Raw genomic sequence first — 12,174 nt, 5'->3', positions numbered from 1 at the left:
ATTTATCTGTAAACCGAGTTTCGTTAGAGCTGATCTGATACACATCCACTACGAAGAACTAACCCGTTTCGATCATCTGGTCGGAATTTAGAACGAATAAGTGAACAAAGCTCTTGAACATCTTAACGATTTAATACATAATGTTCCCGAATGACAAAATTTACATTTCAAATTGTATTTTCAAATGGTAATCTCTAAATTTTACAATAGTAGATGTACTTTAAATTTTATATCTTTCGTTTACGGTTTATGAATCCGTGTTGTGTTTTTACTTTAGACGTCAAGATTTTTGGAAAAAGATCAACATTTTCCAATTTATAATTATTGGAAGCATGTTAAATCGTTAGTCAAAATTTATCCGTTCATGCGCCCCAGGAATTGTTGATGTCATCTTACAATTTTGTCGAATAGATGTTGTTTAAATGTTAAAAAGTAGCATAGTCCTGAACTTGTGGTTTATAAATACGCTATTGTGATTTTTTGAGTTTTAGATGTTTCGATTTTTCAACTTTAGATGTCTCATTTTTTCAATATTTCAACTTTGGGCTTTTTCAATTTTTCTTCAAATTTTAGATTTTTCGATTTGTCAATTTTCCGATGTTTCAATGATATGATTTCTCAATTTTTGTCCTCTTCAATTTTACGCTTTTTAAATATTTCGATTTTTCAGTTTTTTGATTTTTCAATTTTTCGACTGTTGTATACTTCGATTTCTAAATTTTTGACCTTTTCGATGTTTTAATTTTTCAATTTTTAAATTTCTAGGTTTTTCGATTTCTCGAGTTTTCAGTTCTTGTATGTATATTTCAATTTTTCGAATTTTTAAATTTTCGGTTTTCCAATATTTCTTTTTTAAAACTTTTACATTTTTAAATTTTTTGATTTCTCGATTTATCGAATTTAGTTTTTTCGATGTTTTGATTGTTTTGTTTCTCGATTTACCAATTTTTCAATTATTAACTTTTCTTCTCGGTTTCGACTCCTCGATTTCTCGATCCTCTGATTTTTCGATTTCTCGATGTCTCAGTTTTTGAATTTTTCGTTGTTTCGATTTTTGGATATCTCGGATTTTTTACTTTTTGGCTTTTCAATTTTTCGATGTTTGGATTTTTTAGTTATCCGATTTTTCAATTTTTAAGTTCTGGAGTTTCGATTTCTCGATTTGAAGATTTTTCAGTTTTTAGATTTTTAAATTTTAGATTTTCGAATTTTTGTTTTTTGATTTTTGAATGTCTGGATTTCTCGATTTTTCAATTTTACGATATATTAATTGTTCAGTGTGTTAAATCTGAGATTTTTCGATTTCTCGATTTTTTGATTTTTCAGTTCTTCAGTATTTCTATTTTTCAATTTTTCAAATTTTGACGTTGCTTTATTGGTATTTTTAATTTCTCAGTTTTTGGATATTTCTTTCAGTTTTAGGATTTTTCAATATTTCGATTCTTCGATTTTTCGACTTCTGGATTTTTCGATTGTTTATTTTTTGGATTCTCAGTTTTTCGTTTTTTGAACTTTGGATTTTTCAATTTTTCGACTGTTTTGTTTGTAACTTTTATATTTTGATTTCTCAATTTTTCAAATTTTCGATATTTTAATTTTTCAATGTTTAAAATTCTAGGTTTTCCGATTTCTCGAGTTTTCAGTTCTTCTAAGTGTTTCAATTTTTCAAATTTCCAAATTGCGATTTTTCAATTTTTTGGGATATCGATTTATCGAGATTCGGATGTTTGGATGGTTTGATTGTTCAATCTCTCGATTTATCAGTTTTTCCATTTTCAAATTCTGGATTTTTTCATTATGGCCTATTTCGGTTTTTCAATTTTTCGATTTTTCAATTTTCGAAATTTTTAAATTTTCGATTTTCCATTTTTTTTCGTTTTTTAATTATCCAATTGTTCAATTTCTCGATTTTAAATTTTAGATTTTTTGATTTCTCGATTTTTCAGTTCTTCAGTATTCATATTTTTCAATTTTTCGAGTTTTTAATTTTGCCATCTTGGTTTTTCGATTTTTAGATTTCCCATTTTTTAAGTTTTTAATTTCTGGTTTTTTGAATTTTAAATTTTTTGTTTTTCGATTATTCAATTTTTCAATTTTTGGCAAGTTCTCAGGCGACGAGTTATAAAATTCAATTAAAAATATCTCCTGGAGACCTTTTCTTTAACAACAAAATCCTAAGTAGGTCGTTCAGTTGAAGAAGTCATCAAGTTGGCGTTGCTTTTTTGATAGAAGAGAACGAAACGGAAAACGTATGTGTGTTATTAATCCATACTGTTGTGTATAACTGACATTCCCACGTTGGCAGCTGACATCGATTAAGTATATTTTAAGTTTATCACAGACGTACTTCACAATGTTTACAAAAATCGAAGCCAACTTGTTGACTTTTGCAATTGAATATTCGATAGGTCATTAACATACCCTTTTATGTTTATTTCACTTGCAAAAAAATAATTTAGAATGGATTATTTCGTGATTTCCCCCTATTAAAAAAAAATAACATTTTCGTATTTGTCACTTCATTTTTATGCATAAATCCAAGTTATGAATGTGCTTAATTACTTCGTAGACCGAAATTCACGAAGATATTATATTATTACAAAATAAATCCATACGACGCCTATGGGTTTTCTAGTATGTGCGGCTATGATGACTCATCGTCGGTGACGGCGGCCGGGCGGCGTTCGCTAAAGAAAAGCCTGGAAGGGGAACTCGCGATGTGTATTCCAGAAAGACCGCCGAACGTCTAGAAGGAAGTATGGATTTAAATAGAGGTCACCTTCGGGAACGATTATTATTCAGCCAATTCAATCAAGACAGAATTACGCGGGCATTATTTTGTACATAATCGCTGTGCAGTTAGTCGTGTAAATTTGCCGATTTTAAATCAGCGATCATCGTAACAATATTAATTGAACAGATAATAATTTTCGAGTCCTTTCTCTCAAAATGGATGAATGTTTGAAATGAGTTTAAATGCCATAAATGAACTAAGTACTTTAAAATCTGGACTGAGAAGTATTGAAGTGTGAATAATGTGATAACTCAAGTATTTGAAAAGATATTTATTCGGAACTTTTAGATATCATGACCCTGAATAAATGAATTTCCGGCACGTGTTTTATATGAATATTTTCCATTATTGTTGCAAAAATCGCATTAGAAACATGAACTATGAATTTACAAATCATAAAAACAAAAATCACATTTGTTTATAGAATAGTCAAAATTGTGAAAATTTGGTTATGGATCGGATGCCTGTCAGTAGAGATTATAAAAACTAATCTAAATAGGTTGAGGTCCATGTTTCAAGAAACATGAAAAACGAAATTTAATTTCGTTTGATTGAATTAGAACTAGAAAATTATTATTAAACAGATTTTACATTAATTACACTTTTTGAGGACAATGGCGTCGAATGCGATTAATTTTTGTTTAAACAATTGCTCTTTTATGAAATTACAAAATAAATTTCACATGCCTTTGGTAACATTGTTTCGTTGATGACATAACAAGTGGTGAGACCCTTTTTAAAACCACCTGCGTTGACCTGCATTCCAATCCCCCTACCCCCAAACTGAGCGTAACCCGTGACATTCGTCTACTTCGCTAAACTATCTAGAGCATGGGTGGTTGCCTACGTTATTTTGATTATTCTTATTTTTAATTTTTTAATAGCGGTTTCGGGGTCGTTTTTTCTCGGCGCGAAATTTAAATTTCAAATTCAACATATCACAGCCATTTTTTTTATATGATATAACTACCTGTATTAGCTAAAATAAAAATGGAAAATACATAAATAATAAATCAATCCTGGTTAAATTTGATAAAATAACTTGCTTTTGTACTTGTGGTTTATTAATGCACCCTTATTTTATATCTTAGACTAGTTCCGATAACAGAGAAAATAAAAATTCAGCACCCTCTTAAATCTCGACAACTTCACTAACAATGTTTGTCTTTTTAGGTGGCTCTTGCTAAATAGTACCGACCCAGCGACAGAACTCCAGTGGTTTATTTATGAGCTCCAATCAGCAGAATTTAATAACGAAAAAGTACATGTTATAGGTAATTTTCAGTGGTTTTCACAGCGTCATTTATATTGATGTTTGTTTTTTTGAAGGTCACATACCCCCCGGACACTCTGACTGTTTAAAAGTATGGTCTAGAAATTACTACGCAATTGTGAGTAGGTACGAAAACACGATCACTGGACAGTTTTTCGGTCACACCCATTTTGATGAATTTGAAGTTTTCTATGACCATAAAGATTTAAGTAACGTTTTTAGCCCCCTAGTAAATTTAATAGTAACTGTGTGCGTATTTTCAGGTAGGCCAAACAATATAGCATTTGTAGGTCCCTCGGTTTCACCCTACTACGATTTAAATCCAGGATACAGGATATATTATGTAGACGGAGACCATGACAAGTCTACCAGGGTACGTTGTACTCAAACAAATAAAACAAACTCAGTGTGAATTGCAGGCTGTTATTGATCACGAATCGTGGACTATGAATTTGCGTGAGGCTAATTTGTATGGATACCCTATATGGTTTAAACTGTATTCGGCACGACAAGCTTTTGGAATGGATGCGTTACGACCGCTCGATTGGGATAATTTAATTGACAGAATGACAAATGATGCAAAATTATTTGAATTGTTTTATAAGTAAGCAGACGATTATAAAACTCGCATTAGGAAATTGCTAAAAAGTGTGATTTTTGTTTGTGTTGTAGATATTATTATAAAGCGAGTCCTGTAAGACCTTCCTGCGACATGACGTGTAAAAAAAAAATTTTATGTGACTTGCATTCTGGACGATCGCACGACAGAAAAAATCTTTGTCAATCCATTGAATCTAGAATAGATTCTTCGAATAATACGACATGGAAGGAGTGGTTTTATAATACAATATCTGTGTCGTAAGTATATGTATATACATTTAGCAATTAGAAATTTTCTTTGTAAATATCGCGATAAAAAATTAAGAATTTTGCGTCTGATTACACAATATACACATACTTGTTTTACAGTTATAGAAAGAATTAATAACAAATACTTCTTTAATCTTCTCTTATAGAGTGGTGTAGGGACCTTAGATCTGCAACATATACGCAATACGTTTCTCTACTGGGTAAGGTGTTTTCTGTGTTAAATAATTTTCACTTGCTTTATTTTACACATTAACAAATTTTCTGATAGATGAATATTTGTGCACAATCAATTCTAAGCTGTTATTTCTTTTTTTGACTAATGTAGAGTTTAAGCGGTTGTGCAAAAATGTTGTTTTATGATTTTAGGATGTCCGTTTTGTGGTCCATCCCAAGATTAACGATTCAACTACCAAAGTATGTGTTGGGTCTCGGCTAACTCATTATTTTTAGAAATTTTACTTATTCAAGTCATTAGGAAAATATTTAACATTTCATCCACTCTTATTATCTTTTCTTTTTTTTATCATCATTTAATGAGGGCTGTGTATTTTTGATATGATCAAAAAATACCAACATTATTATATAATAGGTCAACCGTCACTGCTAATATTTAGTTAATTTATTTATTTGTGTGTGTATAATTTTAGGGTGAAATTTTTTATTGAACTATTAACATCATTTGAAAAATTTCACTTTTAAAGTTATATTTTTATATTTGGTAGTTCAGTCTTAAATTGTAATTTACTAGTGATGTACAAATTGAAATTGTTATTATTTGTTACAAAATAAAACAAACTTAACCCATGTATCGTTATTTATTTAAAAATCAAGATGTATAAATTATCTGTACGTTCCATTTTGGTGTTTGGTAATGAAGAATACAGTGTCAGAAACGTGCTACAATTATGTAGAGAAAAAACTTGACTACTACCTATTTTCTACAGAACGTTTAAGGTTTAACAGCTATTTGTAAAATAAAGATTTGTTAACAAACATCCATTGTGTGTTTTTTCTATTTTTATCACTTTTTTTCTTGTAATTTTTCATTAGTACAAAGGTACCCAGTAGTGTAATTTTTTGTTAAGTTCCTCTGAATATGAATGATAACCATTGCAACATCCATTGTTTTATTGCTGCCTAATCTTAAAAAATTCCATTTTGTGAGTCACTAATGTTTCACCTACAAACTGAAGTACACTAAACATTAGATAAACAAACTAATATTCTAATGTTTAATTTGAGAGAATGAATTCCGTTTAAGTTGAGACTACCAAAATATTGTCTTCATTCGTGTAGTCAACCAACAATACGTTACGTGGCTGTTCAAAATTCACACTCATTGTATTTTGTAAAACATTGGACAGGATAAAAAATAAAAACGGATTCATAAACCACAAGTACACTTACCATGCAAAATTTTGAGGTGACGTCATCAAAGTGTTGGTGCGGATGTTCAGACAGGTTTTGGTTATGTTTAAATACGAGGATGCAAATTTAATTTTTTTTTTTTTCATTTTCTGTGTGCAGATTGTTTTTTAAAAAGGTAAGCTTCTAAACTACCTTTGTAAATAGTTTGATGTATAAGTTTACCTAAAAATTTCCGTGCTAAACGCAAATTTATCAACTTAAGAAATTACCTAATAATGTTAAAAACGTCATAGGTAGATTATTTCAAAATTTATAAACGTGAAATTTTTATTTTATTTCCCTCAACGTTAATTTTTTTATATTTACAATTTTTATATTTTTTATCAATTGAAATTGAAATAAATATGTAAGTGCAATTTCACTTTTTAAACCTGATAAATTAATATGTAATAGGGTGTTCAGAATAACTCATCTCAAAATCATTTTCTTTAGATCTAATGTGTATTAGATTGATTTAGATAATGAAAAATTCACCTTTGGCTCATGAGGCTGCGCTGAATTCTTTTGTGATCTGACTTCTTCATGAGTTTCATTTTAAACAATTTATCAAGTATTTCTACGCATACATTGTATACTTCAATCGAATTATTTCCAGCATTTCTGAACGCAATTAATAGATCAAGACGTTCTACCATTTCATTCGGATCTGAAAAAATACCGCTTCCTGTTTGTTCATAGAAAGAAATTTTTCGAATATCTTCTAAAACACTTTTATTTTTCTTAACTGTTAATACACATTGTAAATTATCAATTTTTTCTTTTTCTTCTTTTTTCTTTGCGTTTGTAATGTGTGCATTTAATGATTTTAATTTAAGCTGATATTTCGGGTATCGTTGTATCAATTTTTGCATTTCGACTTCCTATGTCTAACGATAATAAATGTGAAGGTTTTTCAAATTTAAATTGTTTTTCAGTAACATCAAAGTTTAAATTTTTATTCGGATCTAAACTTTTGGAGGTATGCGCTGGAGGTGTTTTTGGTAATGGTAATAAATGAACCGATTCGCTTAGATCATTGGCTTCTGCATTCTTCGAAACATTTTTGTCTTCTTCCTCGATTGCTAAGACATATTTTGGATTCGCTTCGCTCATAAGGACTTTGTCCGAATTAAGAATTTGTTGTGTAAATTCACTAATATTTTCAAGTTTATCTTTCTTCTGTAGTTTTTTAATTTCTTCCTTAGTTAAATGTTCTTTAAATTGTTTTAAATGAATTCTATTTTTTATAATTTCACGATTTTTTAAACAGCGTCAATTATTTCAGTTTTACTATCGGTGTTAGGCATTTATTTAAGTGAAAAACACTTCAAAAAACAGATCTACTTAGTAATTTAACTTGTTAAAATAAATCTTAGCAAGTATTAGCCTCGTTCACCCGCCCTCTATTTTCTTTAATAGGCATGGCATTTGCCAAAATGCTAGTATTTGCTAAGACTAATTTTGGCAAAGACATAATCTTCTGAGAAATTAGGGGGTGGGTGGGCGGGGATAGTACTTGCTAAGATAAAACTGATTTTGGCAAATGCCATACTCTCTAAGAAAATAGAGGGCGCGTGGGCGGGGCTAGTCCTTGCTAAAATAAGACTAATTTTGGCAATTGACCTATCCTCTGAGAAAATAGGGGGCAAATCTAAAAAATATGAATGTAATGATAAATCACAAGTAAAAACTCATCATCCTGTGCACATTTTGGGTAGAATTTATTCAGCAAAATTTTGAGATGACGTCAGCAATTTCTTGGGGGGAATAAACAGATATATTTTGGTTACATGCTTACAATAACTTTAAAACATTTCAAAGTATTCATTTTTGCAATCTTGATTTATTCAGTAAAATAAATTGATTGATTCACTAATTTTTTTGAGTCGCAAAACCAACAAATATGAATCGAATGATAAATGACAAGTATAGACTCATCAAATTTTGGACATTGGTTTATTTGGAGGATAAGTAAATATATTTTGATTAAAAATTTATTATGCTTATCATAACTTTAAAATATTTTCACGATTTCAAAGCATTCGGTTTTGCAGATTCAAAATTAAATTGCAAAATGTTTTTTATGTTTTTGATTTTTTTTTTCCGAAAATCTGGACGTTTCGGGTAAAAATTCAATTCGGAGCCATAAACTACATGTGTAGGACTATGTTATGTTATACAATTTAAAATCCATTTACTATGTACGATTTTGAAGTGACGTCATCACTTTATTGGTGGGGATGATTAGAAAAATTTTGGTGAGCGTTTTACCATCTACATGATCTTCCTAATGTAAATACAAAATTTGACAGCAATCGACCCAGTACTTTCGCAGATTATCTGTCTAATAAAAATCCGGGACGGCAGACAGACGGACAGACAGATGGAAACGGGAGACCTATTTCTTCGTACTGTAGGCGTCATGAAAGGTCGAGAAAGCGTAAAAGGAGAGAGTCGGCCGACGGACTGGATTACAATACTTCCCTCGCTTACGCTCGGAAAGTAAAAATGGAAGATACGACGTATGGGATAAAAATTCACCTCGTTGAGGAATTTACACAGTTCCAAATTAGTAGGCAGAAAACAACGATGGCTTTTGTGGGCAAATGCACTTTGTTAATAAATGCAATCGTTATAAATACTCGTACAAGGATAGAAGCCGCAAACGGAGTTATATCAATCATTCCGTTCCCGGTATTTGAAATGGGCCTTGTAGGATTTCGGATTTCTAGCTCTAAAGATTTACTTATTTTCGACTCGGCCGATGAGAAAATGGAAGTCATTGGCATGCTTAATTTGTAAATTTAAAAAAAAAACGGTAATTGTTCACTTTACGCACTTGTCGAATTTTCTACTGCATCCATTTACGATAGTCCATTAATTCTAAATTGGTTGTTTTGTTCTTGCAGAGTTGAAGATACTCCGAGTTCGAATGAAAGTGTAATGTATAATAAAATAATAAAAATTTCTAATAAAGAAAATTTTATAGCATGGAAATCGAGTTTTGATGAAGTGATGTTTTTCCAATCTCCAAGAAGAGCACAAATCTTTTTGTTAACAATTGCGGTATGTAATGAAAAGAGATTTTCGCGAATTCTAAGTGTTATTATTATTATTATTACATTAAGTTGAACAACAGACTTATGCCCAATTACATTTCAACTATTAAAATAAAAGGGTATGTAAATAAAGAAGTAAATCCAGTCGATTTAAGCTGAACTATAGTTCCAGCAGCTGCAATTACTACTGTCCTTATAATAAGGAGAGCTTAATCTGACTTTAAATATAATGCATTACAAAACTGAATGTCTATGCGAGGAGTCATCAAATAAAAACAACAATAGGTGCGAGAAGACAACCTAGGAATACTAAAGCATATTTTACTTAGAAGATTAGGACAATCAATTTGGGAGTGCATTAATTTTCTAAGAAAATTCAGCTAAAAGTAAATTTAGATCACTCCAACGGAAAAGGTTAAATAAACCATTTTGTAGCATCAAGCATCAGCATATAAGACCTGATCGTAGATGATGTATGTAGATAGCAAAGGAAAGGGGCCCTAAAATTGAACCCAGAGGCACTCCACACCGAACGAGAACTTTTACATTCATGTCCCCTAAATTTGAAAAACCTATGTTGTGTAATTTTGCTAATAAAATTTGATGGTTTAACCTATCAAAAGCTTTAGAGAAATTTATATATGCTACGTCAACCTGCAGCTTCGCATCTAAAGAATCCGAGATGAATTGAGTAAATGCACACAAGTTTGTTACTTTCCCTCGACCACCAACAAACCCATGTTGAAATTTTTTGATTTTATTTTTGATGTCGAAGAGAAGAGATAACTCAAAAGTTTTTGCAAAATTACAAATCAAAGAAATAGGTCGATAATTCTCAACTTCACCTCTGTTCCCATTTTTGAAGATTGGTGAAACATCCTTTAGCTTTTCTGCATAAGTTATGGCAGGATCACGGATTTCAGGATGCTGTTTATTCGCAAGTGTGCGAATTTCTTCGCGTAATAAAGAATTTTGATGTTGTAGGTAAATCAGTATTTTTAGTATTTAACGAAGCAAAATGATCCAGCATGAGCAAAGTCAGAAAAAGCATCACGTATAGAGATGGAAAGATTTTTAAAAGTACCTTCAAATTTATCTTCCAGGGCATGTTTGGTACCACTACCATCTAAAGAAACAGCAGAATTCACGTCCTCAAGTAGTCAATCCACGTGAAGATTGCAGAATTTTAAAAGTATTTTTATCAGTTACGGCATTTTATTGCCATATTTATGAAAACAGGCCACAACCTTTAGGCAAAACACCCAGCAAAAAGAAACCCAGATAGCGATAATGCAGTCAATGGCGAAAAAGAACGAAAAAAAATTCGCCTTAAAATTTGTTTATACTTATCTCAAACAATTATTGATGTATGAATTTATCCAAAACTGTAATAAAAACTACTAGAATCACTCAAAAATTAGACAAAAACACAGAGAGCACTTGAACGAACCGTCTCACACCGTGTCACACCGGATAAGTGTTTTTAAAGCGGTAAATTTGAACGAAATCTAACTTACTATAAAGTTGTCTTGAAAAACGGGTAAGTATATTTGCTAAAAACATGATGTGTGCTGATGAGGCCCATTTCAAACAGAGCAAAATTGCATATAATCCTAATCTATCAACAAATACAGTTTTTAGATTAATTTTCTTTTAACATCGTTATCTTCATGAGTTTGTATAGCTTCTATCTTATAAAAATAGGATAGAATTCTTAATATTTTAACTGTTGTGCTGAACGGGTCCATGAGCCAAAGGTTTTTTTTAATATGCTTTAAAAACATGTCAAAACCTTTAAAGAAACTAAGTGTTCTGAAGGGGCCTTCTTAGTAGTATCATTATACTATAATTTAATGGTATACCTTGCTTTTATTTGATACAACACCTGTAACGTTTTTATTCTTAAAGATAAACCTGTAGTTTTTGAGCAGATTTGTATCATTTTAAAAGATCTATGGCGTTTACAGAATTTCAGTATTTTAACTGGAACACCTGTGTATTTGGATAGATATTAAATTTCTTCTTGTATTAATAAAAACATTTCGTCAGTATACTACTGAATTTTCCTTCTGAAAATTCGAAAAATATTTACACTTTTATATCTAAATATCGCCACATTTGGAAATAAACATTATTATTATTATTATTATTATTAATACTACTAACTCTCGGGGGAGCCTGTAACCCCTAGAGAGCGCGTCCCCGGGTGGCGGATGGGGGAATGCCCGACCCGGTTTTCCGGTGGGTAGGAGGAAAATAAAATACCTCCCGCGGACCAACAGGTGGGGCAGAAGGGGCTCCTAAGCCGTAGAGAAGGCAATCCTTCTAATAGAGGAAGGAAACTTCGGTAAGAAAACCCTGGTGCTCCTAGTAGGGGGTTGGGTAATCGGGCTAACTGTTAATAAACCTAACAATAGTCTCGGAACAAAGACAGATCTTCTAACGGAACATCGGACAGAATGTATGAATGAAGACCAGGAAACAGAAATAAATTAGTCTCCTCCCTAAAAAAAGTGGAAACTATCTGCAAATCTTTAAAAAATGGAAATGAATCAGCTTCAACAATACTGGATGGTAAGGCGTTCCCTGGTTCGAAAACTCTGTTAGAGATAAAATATTGCCTCACTCTTCACAAGTTTTAAATAATTCCCTCTAGTTCTACTCATTATATCCAAGGGAAACAAATGCCTAATGGGCGACTGCGGATCTTTAAGCGCCCTAATAAAAGTTAAAATTAGGTCACCTCTCTTACGTCGATCGGAAAGCGTTGG

At 31.3% G+C, this 12,174-nt stretch overlaps 1 protein-coding gene across 5 annotated transcripts in view; it reads left to right on the top strand.

Moving 5' to 3' along the window:
- Positions 1–5,890, top strand: part of LOC135127987 (sphingomyelin phosphodiesterase) — a 28,368-nt gene extending 22,478 nt beyond the window's left edge. For 3 of the 5 annotated variants that reach the window (XM_064054744.1, XM_064054745.1, XM_064054748.1), the window contains 6 exons: positions 3,968–4,068; positions 4,124–4,276; positions 4,331–4,440; positions 4,487–4,671; positions 4,740–4,925; positions 5,304–5,890. In XM_064054744.1, coding sequence (XP_063910814.1) covers positions 3,968–4,068; positions 4,124–4,276; positions 4,331–4,440; positions 4,487–4,671; positions 4,740–4,925; positions 5,304–5,373 — 805 coding nt within the window. In that variant the 3' untranslated portion in view covers positions 5,374–5,890. Of the gene's footprint in view, positions 1–3,967; positions 4,069–4,123; positions 4,277–4,330; positions 4,441–4,486; positions 4,672–4,739; positions 4,930–5,083; positions 5,138–5,303 lie in introns of those variants that run through there. The other 2 variants (XM_064054746.1, XM_064054747.1) reach the window with 2 other exon arrangements.
- Positions 5,891–12,174: the final 6,284 nt, after the last annotated feature.

This window comes from Zophobas morio, unplaced genomic scaffold, assembly GCF_036711695.1.
Source record: "Zophobas morio isolate AGI-343-1 ecotype UQ-CSIRO unplaced genomic scaffold, CSIRO_AGI_Zmor_V1 ptg000012l, whole genome shotgun sequence".
Lineage (NCBI taxonomy): Eukaryota > Metazoa > Arthropoda > Insecta > Coleoptera > Tenebrionidae > Zophobas > Zophobas morio.
This window is presented reverse-complemented; position numbering and strand designations above follow the sequence as displayed.